This window comes from Cricetulus griseus, chromosome X (genome assembly GCF_003668045.3).
Source record: "Cricetulus griseus strain 17A/GY chromosome X, alternate assembly CriGri-PICRH-1.0, whole genome shotgun sequence".
NCBI classification, from domain to species: Eukaryota; Metazoa; Chordata; class Mammalia; order Rodentia; family Cricetidae; genus Cricetulus; species Cricetulus griseus.
In genome coordinates, this window is record NC_048604.1 from 93,065,450 (window position 1) to 93,081,407 (window position 15,958).

A 15,958-nucleotide genomic window follows, 5' to 3' on the forward strand; every position below is an offset into this window, starting at 1 on the left:
GTAGGACAAATAATAGAACAGTGGACAAAATTTTACAACTAGTATAACCTTTTAAAGCTCTCATATTTGTCTTATACAAAGTTATCTTATTATTAACTACAGATAACATTTTTCATATATGTTGAACTAATGCTATCCTTCCCGTTGGACAAGTTAAGAAGAGTGGCTAATCTTAATACTCACTAACTGATAACACACCCCTAACCCATATATCAAGTAATATTTTATATAAAATTTCCCTAGAAGGTCACTAAGATTATGAATGTCAGAAGCTAGAAGTTTTAGTTTTAAGCGTTTTTGTCATGCTGAAGCAGTCAGCAGGTGTTCCTGGGTAAAAGGAAACACAAGTGGGGATGTTCTGGACAGATGGCTGCCTAGACTGAGAACACAAGGGTCTTTGGGTTGCTGGTATAGAGATGAGAGATTTTCATTCCTTTGGGCACAAAGAGGGCAGAAGTTGTCTTTATAATATTCCCGGTCTATTGGTTTTCCAAACATCTGGTGAATTATTTAACCAAATTATGAAATGACAGACATTACTCTTTGGACCCAAGTAGTAAAACTTACAAATATTCATAAACATAAGAATTTAAGACTATATCAAACTGGACTTTTTCCTTTTCCATGGCTCTATATGGAGCTACAGAGATCATCTTTATATCCACAGGTAGAAAGTAGGATATTTCTTAAAATACTTTAAAAAATATTGGCCTTCACAAAAGAGTTTCATTATCAATTTCCATATGTGCCTGTATCTACTCACATTCTTAACACCTCAATGGTAATGTGTAAATTATACTTTTTCTTAAAGAAAACTTACAAGAGAGACTACATAAATATCTGATGTTAGGGGTTATTCTACACTCAGGTGTCTTCCTCTTTTTTTTTTTTATAAAAGCACCGAGGAGATCAAAGTCAATGCACAAATGATTGCATTATGGCTAAAGATTCAATCCTTGCTAAAGACATTTGCACTGAGGCATTTATTATAACCTTCTGTTTCTTGGAGTTACTAAAAAGTTACTGAACTATCTAGTAAATAAAATACTTTGTGTCAGTGATTTCCTTTTAGTGTAGCAAACAACCTCCCAAGAGGAAATGCCATAGTAACAAACATTTCAGAAGTATTGAGCTCTGATATACCCTGTCTTTCAAAGATTCTACAACTAGGTCTAAGGTACTCATCCACACAATTTACCTTCAATTTTTTCACAAAATGTGAATGAAAATCCTACAATCTCAAGCATTTGGGGATGCTATACTCTTACTTTCACACAATCATTCATTCCTTGAATATAAGTAAGGAATTATTCATGATCCAAAGGTAAACTAATGTATATGTTGAGTGAACAAAACATATGTATATAAATGATTTTAAGTTCTACCATAAAGTAACTTTAAAAGATAACTCAGAGTAGACTGAGACATTCTAAGTTTTATCCATTCTAAATAATACCCTAGTGTTAATAGTTTACATAGATAACTGGAAAAGATAGTCATGGGATAAGATCAAAAACAAAATTTGAAAAACAGAATATGGGATTAAATATTTCATTTTCAAAAGGGGAAATGTTTCCACAGTTTAATAATTATTGAATAATTCTTCACTTTACATCTTCCATAATGCTAAAAGGCAATTATCCAATATAATATGTATATGACAAGGCATAGGTAGTTGTTTTTAAATGACTTTTGCTTCTATAAGGATTAATTTCAATATAAAACATAGATCATGCTGAGTTGCTCATTGTTTGGATGCATATATATATCTTCAATTTTTAATATTTTCACATGAATTTTAAAGTGTTGTATGTAAGAGTTATATTATATATATATGTATATATATATATAATATATATATATATATTTGTGTCTTGATCTGAGTGTTCATTACTTAAAAGGGAAATTTCTAAGAGATAACAATTTCTTATTGCCAAGATAGATGAGCAAAGAAATAAAGTAAGGCAATTTCAGCAACCTAAGAAGTTACAACATTTTCCCCCCTTAGAGTCCATTTATCAGTCATCCAGAAGGTATGAGGTTTGCATCTTGATTAAGAAAACAGCAATCATTGTTTTTCCCTTTAATAAATCACGAACACATTCCTATTTCTGTAAACAATCATTTATATTAGGTGTATCCTCTGTGTCACTAGCATCTCTGCATTGGAAAGATGATTCCAAAGCTGTGGGCATAGTTCAGTATCTTGTACACATAGCTGATTTTTCCTTTCCCCATTTCAACTTGGCATTTGGTAATATAGTCTCTTAAGGCCAAACGTTTATTTTGGAGGGTTCATAGTATTCATTCATATGTGCAATGAAAACTAAATCAAAGCCAAATTTATTTTAATTTCAGCACCATTCCTGATACTCTTTGATTTCTCCAAACAGTAAAATTAACTGAGTTTGAAGGTATTGCTAGGGAAAGAAGAGGAACAAGGCAATCACATATTAGCATAAGGCAAAACAGTGGGGGTGAAACTCTGATCATATAATACAGAACATTAGTCCTTAAAAAAGCACTTTAAAAATCACAGTAATACATACTTTAAAATAACTTTTATAAAGGTATCTGTATGAGTTAAAATTCACAACAGTGTTGTGTCTATATATATTTGAAATTATTCTGTTTCAATCATTCCTTCCTATCTCTTAGTTCTGTACTTCAAAATACACTGAAAATATATCTATTTTAAAATAAATAAAATACTCTCATTCACCGAAGTTATGGAATGAACCAATACTTCATTATCTTAAAATCTAAAGTTTTCTTTTATTTATTCTGAAAAATATCCATACTTCTAAAAATATCAGGCTGAATTTAATTTTGGAGCCCGTCACAAAAAAACAATTAAAAAGCAAATTGAACCTTAGAATTAAAAAGTAACAGAGATGCTGGGATGTACTGGTGCAAGCCTTTAATCCTAGCAGGCGGAGCTCTGTGAGTTCGAGGCCAGCATGGTCTACAGAGTGAAGTGCCAGGACCAATTCTAAAGCTACACACAGGAAACCCTGTCTTGAAAATCCAAAACCAAAATAAAACATACATAAAAATGTATAATTTCTTTGAATAATTTAAATTTTAATTTACAAGTAGACACTTTAATAAAGTTACTGTTATTAAAAAATACTTCTAAATATTACAATATGTCTATATTACAATACAAAATAAACCAAGTATATATATATATATATGTATATATATGCACATGTACAGTGAACTAAATGCCATTCTAAATATTTATTAATAAAATGTTTTAGTCTACAATTTCCACAATGTAGAAATTGTCTTTAAAACTCATTTTATCAGAATTCTGACAAGCAACACAAAAATGGTAACTCAATGGCAACCTTCAATGGATAAGGTCAACTATACACACCATATATTCTAATTAAAAAAACTATTCCTTCCTACTATGAAGATAAAATGTAGAAGAGGACAATGTGAAAAGAAATTAAATAAGAAATGATGGCTAACACTAATGGAATTTTAGCTGCAATGCCAATAGAATTTTATTAATAATGTTTAATGATAGGGGATAAATATCCTAATTTACAATTAATGCTTTTGTGTCTATGGAATTTTCTATGAAATGGTATTCTATAGTATTTTTCTTTCATGTAATCATTTTACCAGACAGTTAAATGCTATCTAGTAATTTCCACCCCTATTTCTCATAAGAAGGATTAGATGAGGTTAATATGACAGATTCTTGAAGTTTTTGTCAAGGTTAGGAAAGGGCTGAGATTACTTATGCCAATTTGCAAATGAAATACACATTTAAACTAAGAACCTTGATCATATAAAAGAACATCTGGCAATAGATACATATGAAACAATCAATTATAAATTATCATTTAAAATTTTATTTCATAACTAGATTATATTTATCTGCACAGTGGCACTTAAAAGGTATTTTGATAATAAAAAGAAGTTACAGTAACCATTTAAAAAACCAATTACACTCTTGACAGTGAAGCTACTATGAACTGTATAAAAAAGAAAATAACAAATCAAGACATAGAGGTCTGCAAAGAAAAGAAATTGATTGACGCGAAGTTATGTTTATTAAGGTATAACATAACTAATAATGTAACTAATTTATTTTATATAAGGATTTAATTAAATGAATTCTAGTTTGATAACAGAAAGACAATGAAATATTATGGTGGATGATAAAGTAATGAGTTGATTATGCAAAATAAATAATACAATATTTGCCTAATAAGAAATACATTAAAACCAGTTTGTATACAATGTAATGAAGAAGTTCAATTTAAATAATAAAATATCTCATAAACTACTATATAAGACAATAACACACATTACTATGTGTGATCTATCATTTAATTTTACTGTCTTTTACATATTTTTCCCCTCTAAACATTAGTATTTCGTGTTCTGTTTTAGAATACCAATTCTGGAAAACCCTAATATTGTTCTTGTATTTTATTATAAGAACCATTTACTCGACTTTGGGAGCCCATCCCCATAGAGGGATACTCTCTCAGCCTAGACACATGGTGGAGGGCCTAGGCCCTGCCTCAAATGATGTGATAGACATTGATGATCCCCCATGGAAGGCCTCACCCTCCCTGGGGCGCAGAAGGGGGGATGAAATGGGGGGTTTGGTGGAAGGCATGGGAGGATGGGAGGGAGAGGGAACTGGGATTGATATGTAAAATAAGATTGTTTCTAATTTAAATAAAACAATCTAGAAAAAAAGAACCATTTACTCATTGATATGTTAAATATCTTGCCAATGCAATTAATTTCTATAGTCTGGTAACATCTTGTGACTATATGAATAATAAATGGGAAATACCAGAAGCACTGCCATTTGAAGTCTTACTTTTCAATATTTTGGGTTTAAGGGATTATAAAATAAATAACTTCTCCTTTGAAAAGGGGATTAGAATAGGGAAGAATAAAGAAAACTGAACAAGGCAAGAATGGAGGAGAAATAGTTAATTGAGAAGAGATATACATAGTGAGGGGAGGAAAAGAAATACATTAGGAAGGAAAACAAAAAATATAAGGACAATTTACTTAGAAAACTGGGGAGAAAGCACATTTAATGTTAAACAGAATCATGATATACATGCTTCTAAATGACACCCAGGAAAGAAGTTAGAGCTAAAGGGGAACATGGGGAGATGAACTTTAATATATTGTGACTATGTTGACTTCTCTCCCTTCCAAAAATGCTCTTATTCTGGGATTGAAGAACAAAAAGTTGAGGTCACAGTCAGAAATGAGAAGCTACACTGAGAATCAGAGAGGCACAGTCAAAACTAGAATGAAGTTCTCAAATAAGCCAATAGTCCTTCAGTCTGTCCCCTTCCCTTTGTCTCGTTTGTTATGACTTACAAGTCGTTCTCAGTAATATTTACCATCTTCAGTGTAAAAAGGAGACTATCTCATAAAGCTTATCTTCCATCGCTCAGTAATCAATGATTAACAACACTACTCATGCAGTCTATCTTCTTGACATCTCAACCTGGTTATTCCATTTAGGTAGCTTTTATAACCAGATCTATTGAACCATATTTGCCAAAATCTTCAAGAAGTGCTAGAAAACCTTTCACAATCACAACGGATATGTTTTAATGCTAACACAAAATAGAAGGGACTTTTTAAAATGCCAGATTCAATCACCATACATATCCCCTTCTTTGAAATGATATACCTAATAAGAAAGTGTCTCCTTAAAGTATGGTTAAAACACTTAGACACAACACACACACACACACACACACACACACACACACACACACACACACACACACACACGCAGGATTAACCTGTAATTTAGCAGATTTGTTATGGATATGCTCAGATTTTTAAAAATAACTACAGTATCATCAGCAAAAAAAAAAAATGTTTAAACTCCATCATGAGGACAGAGTTGCTGGTTCAAACTATGCCAAAATGGTAGGAAGATGGAGGGGGAGTGAGAATGGGAGAAAGAGAAGGAGAGACAGGAAGGGAAAGTTGAGAAGGGGGGGGCGGGAGGGATTGAGGGAGGGAGCAGGCAGGGGAAAAGGGGAGAGGGAGAAAGGGAGATGGAGAGAGGGAAAGGGAGAGGGAAAGAGGAAGACAGACAGATAGAATCTAGGGTGTTTTCAGCAGCCTTTGAGGAGTTGATCTTCGCTGGCAGGGAAGACATGCAATGGGGAGCATTCTGCTTTGCTTGGATATTCATGATTTTTTTTCTTCTTTCTATCTGGCAGTCAGTTTCTCAGCCACAGAAGCACGTTGATGTGAAAAGATTAGAAGCTTACATGAAGAATATAGCAACATGAAAATGGACATGTAACTTCCAGTTTCACTTCAAGTAATACATATATATATATATATATATATATTATATATATATATTTAAATAAAAGAACATAGGAGAATCACACATATCTAATTGGACATGAAGAGGTAAGAGAGGTAAGAAAGTCAATTACTATTGAGTATATGAAACATACCAGCCATTCAAAATAACTGCATTCAAAACTTCCTGTCATTCATTCATCCTTCATTGACCCTTGTGGGGATATTTAAAATTGTTTTTCAATGAAATATAAAGAAAATGAGTATACTTTTATATTGTACAATACTACCTACAGTAGTAAAATTTTAAAATTACAGAAAACTACTGAGATAATGACAACAAAAATAATAAGATTTAGCATCACCTTTTCTAACTGTTGAATCAGGAATGGTATAGGATAATTCTGATAATATTTCATCACTCTGGTGAATTAATTAATGGATTCAAAAATTTATAATAATTATATTTCAAGTATATTATACTACTTTTAATGCAATACCATAGCCAACCACTATTCTGTCTTAATGACTAGACAGACTACAAGTAATAATTGCAGACCACAAATAACTGTTTCAAACAATTCATCTACCTACCCATGCTTTAGCAGTTTGAAAACTCTCTCTGTGTGTTTTGAATAATGTAAACACACTATCCAGACCATAACAAGGCAACAATAAACAAAGAGGGAAGGCTAGTTTACATTAAATGAAGAAAAATCCATGCACAAATATGCCTCTAACTTGAGCACAAAGAAGAAAATCTGGTGACTAATCACTTTATTAAAAACAGCTACATTCACAAAACTCAATATATCTTCCTGTTTGTTTTAATCCCAAACCCATTTGTTGGCTCTAATAGCAGTCTACCAAGAAACAAGATTCTAAGTGGTTCAACTACAGTATTAGGTAAAATGATAGAAGAAATGTAGAAAGGTCAAATGTTATCGAGTTCCTAATGTGTGCCAGCATTTGTGGTAGGCAGTTTACATATGTAATCCATCTGAGGGAAATGAGCTCAGAGAGAAATGGCAGGAAAGATGAGCTTCAAACCTAATTCCAATTTCAGTTAAATGAATTCTCTACTCCAGTTATGTAAATTCTCACTTTCTGTCCTTTTTACTTCCTAATATGCTCCCCCCACTTAATGTCACAGTGAATCTTGAGATTTACTGAAACAACTATTAACTTACTGGGATTCTTACTCCTTTGATAGTTTTATAAGTGGTACTGCGGAAGTGTACAATAAAATTGAAATAGGAGCATGGAGTCAGAAAGTTACAAGATGTTGATGAATTAAGTACTTGTATGAGTCTTATTTCCAAAAACAAGAGTTTTATGCAGGATTTATTAAAAGGAATAAACAAAATATAAAATATGTGACATGCTATTTATGTTTAGTCACATAGTGAAATTTCAGTTACAGTTAATGTTTCTAGAAAAGATGAACTACTCTGGTAACATTAGACATTTAAAGTCACAATTAAACTTTACAACAAAAACTAGAATTAAGTTTTCCCAATCCTTTTTCTATGCAGTTTTCAAAAATTTTTAACTATTCTTGTGATGAATATGTGTATGCACATTCTCATAGCATTTAAATGTCACCAATTCGTATAAATTTTATTAGTTCATCTGTAAACTTTTAGACTTTGATATTCATTTAATGAATGTCAGATCTGTTCCATAAAGAGTACTCTTTAAACAATTTCCCTTTTCACTAGAGACTAACTACCAACTTTAATTTGATCAAGTGCAAATTCATGTGGAAAATATGCAACAGAGGTCTATGTGTTAAAGCCTCTTGCAGAGAAGGAAGCAGTATGAATAGAACTGAGGGAAAAGCTACCTATGTACTGCAATAGTTGCTTTATCCCCTTGCCCAAATTCTCACACTATGGGTCCAGAAATTTCCAAAGGGCAACCATTTTGAACAATTCTTTTTACAGTGAGAAAATAAAGTCAGGACTGTCATAGGGTTCTTTGTTGTTCAGTACCAGCCACACACCAATACATCTTGTTAAAAAAATCCTATCCACTTTTATATCAGGTAGATAATGAACTCACTGAAGAAACATTTTTAAATTTCACTGTGAGACTTTCTAAGCTTTCCCCAAGAAAATGTCTTCCCAAATTTTCTTCTCTCATTAGGACATACAGAAGCAGATTGAGTGCAACAGTGTGAACAGAAAACGAATACTCATCCTAAAGTTATAAAACTACATGTAGAATATTTATTTTTAAAATCCCCAAACATTTAAAGATGAAGATTATTATTCTGATAATCTCAGAATATTTTAATTTCAAATTATGGCAAAAGACTTTATGCTTGCCAAAGGGGGGGGTAAAGAAAACCATCTGAGGCATATAAAATAAACAGAAATGAATACTATTCATTTTCTACATCTTTGAAAAACTACCACATCTATCAAAGGCATTAAATGCCACTGGCATTCATAGATCTGTGAACAGATTGGTGAGCCGCACAGGGCAAGAAAGCTTTGTGAACTTATTTAATTTAGCATAAAATTTTTAGAACTAAAATTATATTTCCTCTTGGCAAGCCAACAGCCAATTTAGCTACTGAGGATTATAATTTTTACAAAAATGTGCATTTGAATTATGCCCAAATCCTCTACACATTAATAAGTCAATGTTACAACAGACAAATGAATATAGGTATATATAACCATTAAATTTACCTAGTAGCTAATAAACAAATATACAGAAATTATGTAATGCCAGGAAATGTCAAATTTACAGCCACAATATTCCCTTATTTTTCAAAAATCCGCATCTTACATTCCATCAAGCAATTTGGAAGAGTGATTATTCAGTTATTTTTAAAAGTTCTTCAATTATCTTTTAATTTCACTGGTATCATTTGAAAGTTTTTAGCAAATCTTTAAATTAGTTTCTCCCACTGACTCTTAATGTAATTATACATACCACAGTCTGATGATTAACTTGAATCACTTCATCACCAGCGTGGATTTTCTTGCATCGATCTGCAGGTGACTGAATTTAACATAAAAGAAATGATGTTTATCAGCTTTTGGGGGGAACATTATAAAAATCCATCTCTTTAATTAGATTTTAAATTAATCATAACTTTCAAGTAATTACTATAATGTGCTTACTGATAGTTAACACATAGTTTGCACTCTGTGTATAGCTACTGATGAAACAAATATGAAGTCATACATAGACATTTACATTGGAAAATAGTAACATCTTTCTGAAAGCATTAAAAGACAATAATAATTGCTACTAATCTTGGCAAACTTAATCTAGAAAACTGTGCTAAACACTAGTAGGCAGCTTGGTTGAAGCTATATTTCACAAACAAGCAAATTAAACAAAAATAAAAGAAACAACAAACACTGAGAGAAAGAAACAGAAGGTGTAGAGTTGGAAGTGTAGGGAGGATCTGAGAGGAGACTAGGAAGGGAAACTGATATACTGTATGAAATATGCTTTATAAAAATATTTTCAGTGAAAAAGAATGCAAAAATATGTACGTATATTTCACAATACTATGAATTTTAGTTAGGCCTGGCCCATTTAATGTAAATAATCCATATTAATGTAAACAGATTAATATTTTCAGGTATATACATATAATTAGCATTAAAATTTGAAGCTGGATAATTAAGTTGATAATTTATTTCACTATTTATAAAACCAATCAAGAATAATACAGAAGAGAAAATTAAACCACAAGCAGCAATTAGGTCAAGCCTGCATTATATAACATTCTCTCCAAGTATCTAATTACAAGAGCATGCTGTTCTGTGTTGCAAATCCTGTAATACAATTGGTTGACAAACCACACTCAATTAAACAAAATGGCAACATGTCCACAGCACATAACAATTTCAGCACTTCACTTACTTAATATGAAATTAAAAACAAAACAAATAAAGCCACCCTGGTAATTTGTAAGTTTCACGATATATAAAGGAAACTAAAATGAGATTTGTGACATATTGTTTTTAATTCTCCAGGTCTTGTAATAGATTTTGTAGCCTTATTTTTCTAGTTACTAGTGATTAACGTTTATATGCATTTTAGGCATCTTTATATGGCAATATTCTCTTGTACACTGACTATACAGATGGATTTTTATAAAACACATTAGTCTATTATGTAATAGATTTGCTTGTGCTCTGAGATTACTCAATAGTATCTATTGAGAAAAAAATAAAGAAAAAGAGTGTTGTGACAGAACCCAGGAAATAAAGTGTTATCATTGAGACTCAGGAATGGGATGTACTTTAAAAGTGATTTTGGGTTATTTTGTTTTGTTTTGGTTATTTTTTTTTTTGTGTGTGTGTGTGTGTGTGTGTGTGTGTGTGTGTGTGTGTGTGTGTGTGTGTGTGTGTGTTTGTGTCCATGTAGGTGTGTATATCTAGGCCACAGTTATTTTCTCACTACCTTATTTATTCTTTCTTCTTAAAATGTATTTATTTATTGAATTTGTATGTGGGCAAGCTTGTATCTTGGTGGCATGTATGGCAATTAGAGAACAAATTTGGGGAGTCAGTTATTTCCTTCTACTGTGTGGCTTCCAGGGACTGAAGACCGGTCATCATGCTTTATATTAAGTGCCTTTACGAACTGATCTATCTTATAACCCTTTAATTTTTTTATTTTTTCATTTATTTAATATGTGTATGTGTAGGGGGGCAATACAGAGGCCATAGCATGACTATGGAATTCAGAGGACAACTTTAAGGAGTCAGTTCTCTTTATTTACTGCACTGGTTCCAGAGATCGACTCAGGTTGTCAGACCTAGCAGCAAATACCGTTACTTGCTGAATCCTTTTGGTGAATCCACCACCTTCCTTTTGAGACATTTTCTCTAAGTGAACTGGAGCTCATGGATTAACTACACTGACTGGCCAGCAAGCCCCAGGTATCTACCTATGTGCTTCCCCAGCACCAATGTTACAGAGGCCTTCTCTGGTAATTGGCTGCTATCCGGGTGCTTGGAATCCAAATTCAGGTCCTCATGTTTGTACTCCAAGCACTCTTCCACAAACTCAGCATGTTCTCAGGTCAGTTACTTTTTAAAAATTCATTTCCAAATTTTAATTATCTTGAAAACATGGAAGGCTTCAAATTATATGATCTCATGGATGCCAATGGGGAGGCCCCTACACTCCTGGGAGCCTCCGGAGGTGGACTGGTGTTTTGCCCTGGTGTGTGTGGGGGACTTTGAGAGCCCATCCCACTTGAGGGGATGAGCTCTGTCTCTGAACACATGGGGAGGGACCTAGGCCCAGCACAGGAAGATTTGGTGGACTAGGTGGAGCCCCAGTTGGCCTGTTCCCTAACTTGAATTAATAATAATAATAATAATAATAAAAAGAGAGAAAAAATTAAAAAAGTAGTATAAGTAGCATATAATTACACAAAAATGTTTAACATCCTTATATATGTGGGGAATGCAAATTAAATATCTACTGAGAATCATTCTCAGTGTCATAATGACTGTCATCAAGAAACAAAATATCAAATGCTGGGTGAAAGGGTGAAATAGCAACTCTTATATGCATGGCTACTTAGAGTTGGAATATCAATTTCTTCATTTCTGGTACAAATTGATATGTACTTTCCTCTTTAAAAATAAAGACAATTACTACATGAAAAAAATTATATGATCTCACAGGAACAAAAGATTTAGCCTACAAAAAAATTACCGTAGGCTAAAATTCAAAACAATATTCCAAAAAGTACATTATTGAATGAACTAAGAATACAGTTAGGGAGGTAGATTCATCTGAGATATGAACTCTATTCTAAAAAAAGAAAATCAGTGTATCACAAAGTATCTTTAGTAGGTTTCAATTTTGCCATGTCAGCCCAGCACCATGTACCAATTCTGAAAGGATTAGAAATTACTACTGCAATAGTGCCAGACACTTGGGCCATTTAGCTCAAAACTGAAAACTGATCATTTTTTTCTTTTTTAAAGAGGAATGGGAGAAAAATCAAGCCTCTGGGCAAGATGTTAAAAAAAGTGCATGTACATAAAGCTCAAATAAAAACCAGCAAAAACCTAGTTTTCTATAGAAAGGAAAAAATCACAGTAAGTCATATAAATTATAGACTTTCAATGTGGAATAGGATCTCAGGGATCATTTCCCCTAATTCCTCACTTCACACATAAAAAACAAAGAACTAGGGCACAGTAAAGAAAAAAGAATTTACCAAGACTCAACACAGAACTTCTAATTACAAATTAAGTAGGATTCCAAAATATTAAAATATTATCAGGAGAAAAAGGATCAAAGGATGAACTATGAATGTGATTGATATGTGAAGTACACCCAGATTCAAATGTTCCTTTCATCATATAACTATTTACCAAGTTTCACAGAGTCAGTAAAGTATATGAAGCCCAATATTCACAAATGTCAGGTAAATGGGCTTCTTAAATGACTAGTGAGTATATGAGTGATCTAATGAATGCACAAGTAAATTAGAGAATAGTGGCAACAGTGTAGTGCATAATGCTTACTGAATTTCAAACAAGGAACTCTATCACATCATGCATTTTATTGATTTTCATGATGTCCATTATTAATATCAAAGATGAAGGTGCTACAACATTCACTAACACAGTGTTTCATATTCAACAAGAAACCAAGAAGTTACATCAATAAGTAATTAGAGTTAATAGGGGAATTAACTGCAGAAAATGGTGATTTCAAAGAAGAAAGTACTGGTAAAACACTGAGATCAATAATAACTGAAATGAACTTAATTCCACCAGAGTATTCTTCGAAGGAACACAGCATACATATGCAATTTGTCTGAATCTCTAAAGGAAAATAACAACAAAATCAAAGTTTATCACCTGCTTAGGAAAAACAAGAAGAGAAATCTGGGATAATTAATGATTTTCTGTTACTCAATTTCCATTATTCTAATCATGTTAACGACTGACTTAATGTATGTATATTTCTCTTTTAAGGCCTAGTTCTGTACGGCATTATCCTTAACTTGCTTATTTGAATTTTTACAACCTAGTGACATATATACTTCTGATAATCATTTTCCAATTTATAGTCAGCATACCTGTTAGAATCTTTCATAAAGGAAGGATGTTCCTAGGATTCTGGATCTGTGCTAGAATCTTAGAATTTAAAATTTTAACAAGCTCTCAAAGTAGGCTGATGCTGCTAGTGGAGGAATCTCACTGTTAAAACCATTCAGCTAGCTGGGCGTTGGTGGTGCACGCCTTTAATCCCAGCACTCAGGAGGGAAAAGCAAGCAGATCTCTGTGAGTTCCAGGCCAGCCTGGTCTCCAGAGCCAGTGCCAGGATAGACTCCAAAGCTACACAGAGAAACCCTGTCTTGAAAAACAAAAAAACAAAACAAAACAAAAAACCCCAAACAAACAAATAAACAAAAAACTCATTCAGCTATAGCTCTTCTGCACTGAGCTGAATTATGCTGCAAGTGTCCAGAAAGCCCGGCTGATTAGATGGTTCTCACAACAGTTAAGTTTCTTAAAATAACTAAACTAATTGACAGATGGAAGTAGATTATGCAATTGTCACAGTAACTTGTCATGAGTCAGAAAGCACTTAACAAAGACAACTCTCTGGCTTAAAAAAGAAAATCTGAATTTCTCTAAGTCACTATCCTAGACTAAACAAAATGAGTGAAATTCCAATGTATCCAGAATCTACCAATTTACTATGTATTTTTAGATATGTTCTTAGAGTCAACATTTAACCTCAATCATGTGAAATATATACATATTGAAATTGGAAATGTTTTAACACTTACATTTTCTGTGGTTCCAGTAATTACATGGAGGCCATCATATGTGGATTTAATGTACATACCCTAAGAAAAAGATAGGATCAGAAAAAAGTGACACAACAGACATATTATTAAATATAATATGATGTAATTTTATTCATGAGTTAACAATGCTGCCTTAAAACTGGCAAGAAGTTACCATGTGAATGTTCAGGTTTCTAAAGGTTGTCTAAAGAAGCTTACATCCAATCAAGTAACTACTTGGTAATTTAAAGTGCCTTAAAGACAAAAAAATTAGCATGGTATCTCAATGTCATGAACATAGTTCATTCTTTTAAAAATCTATACTGTACATCCTGTGACAAAATGAAGATTATAATAGGAAGTTCAATTTTTGTACATATGTTATTGGCTTATTATACTTGTTAAAAGTAGGCATCAACAGAGATATTTTATCTGTAATTAGCTGGAGATGAAATAGTAATAAAAACTTACTTTATATAAATTTTGTTTTGTTATATTGTAGCATCCTGTATTTATTGTGTAGTATTTTGTATTTTCCTGATATACAAGATTTATATATCTGATATACAAGAGATTTAACAATAACCAACAATACATTTGTAAAAAAGTTTCAATTAAATATTTATGCAAAGAAATAAATCTATAATATTGTTTTCTCATATTTTAATGTTTACTTTATCCAGACACCCAAATATACCTGTGATTCCAATGAAAAGAAAAAAGAAAAATGAAGCAGAATAGTTAATTACATGGAAGGATGAAGAAATGACTAGGTAGTTCTTTTATTCTCAAAAGTCATTTCAAAATATCATATATTAAAAGGCTAATAGTTCAAAAAAACTGTTGAGCCTGGAGCTCTAAATAGGAAATGAAATGAATGTAATTTAAAAAGAAGGCTGTTTGCCAGTGAACTCTAGTTTATTAAATGGAAGTTCACAGTTTAATAGAATAATAAATAATAGCCCAAACAAAAGTATACATAGAAATTACCTGACAAAGTGGCTAGTCATTTGTGGCTATAATAACATGGTAATATCCAACCTGATGCTGGCTAGAGTGTATGACATACACACTTTTTAGTTAATACTTATCCCATTACTTATTGGAAAGCAAATACTATATTATAAATCTTAGGAGAGAATGGATGTTGCTGACATTTCTACCCTATTAGCAAAATTTTATCAAATGAATAAAAGATCTTAAATACTATTTATAAGATGTAAATATCACATTTTCTTTCAAATTTTTCCACCAAAAGATTTTGAGTAAATAAAGTGGGAAATGGCAGCAAAAGAAATAAAACATTTGTACTAGAAAAAAATCATCATTCACAATTATCTGTCTGTCTGTCTGTCTATCTATCTATCTATCTATCTATCTATCTACCTGCCTACCTATATAATGTGCCTGGGCCTGTTTCAAGTATCTAAAATTTATTTTACAAAGGTCTATGTGGTATAACTATTATTGACATTGTTTTAGAGGTAAGAAAACTGAGGCACAGAATGCCTAAAGAGTAAGTCTAAGGTGGTAATAAATCATTTATTATAACTTCTTTTTAATAATGAAATAGATTTATTTATCCTTTAATCTCTCCTTAGAACTAATTAGAAAAAAGATAATAAAGAGTTCACAGAGAATATTCCTCATTATTGCTCCTCTCTGAGAAAGCAGGAGGACATAGCATTCAAATACCATTGTTTTTCTGGAAATGTGGTGAATATTGGCCTTATAGTTTATTAAAGCCATCTCTCTTAATTTTTCTTTTGGGGAAAAGCAATGAATTCTGGAATTTATTTGATCAGCTTCCTTTTCCCTGTTCAGCTTGCT

The 15,958-nt window shown here is 32.2% G+C and overlaps 1 protein-coding gene across 5 annotated transcripts in view; it reads right to left on the reverse strand.

The window, feature by feature from the left end:
* Positions 1–15,958, reverse strand: part of Cnksr2 (connector enhancer of kinase suppressor of Ras 2) — a 212,512-nt gene that overhangs the window by 101,285 nt on the left and 95,269 nt on the right. For all 5 annotated transcript variants that reach the window (XM_027432585.2, XM_027432589.1, XM_027432588.1 and 2 more), the window contains exons 7-8: positions 14,129–14,188; positions 9,274–9,342 (exon numbers count right to left, since the gene is read on the reverse strand). In XM_027432585.2, coding sequence (XP_027288386.1) covers positions 9,274–9,342; positions 14,129–14,188 — 129 coding nt within the window. The remainder of the gene's footprint in view (positions 1–9,273; positions 9,343–14,128; positions 14,189–15,958) is intronic.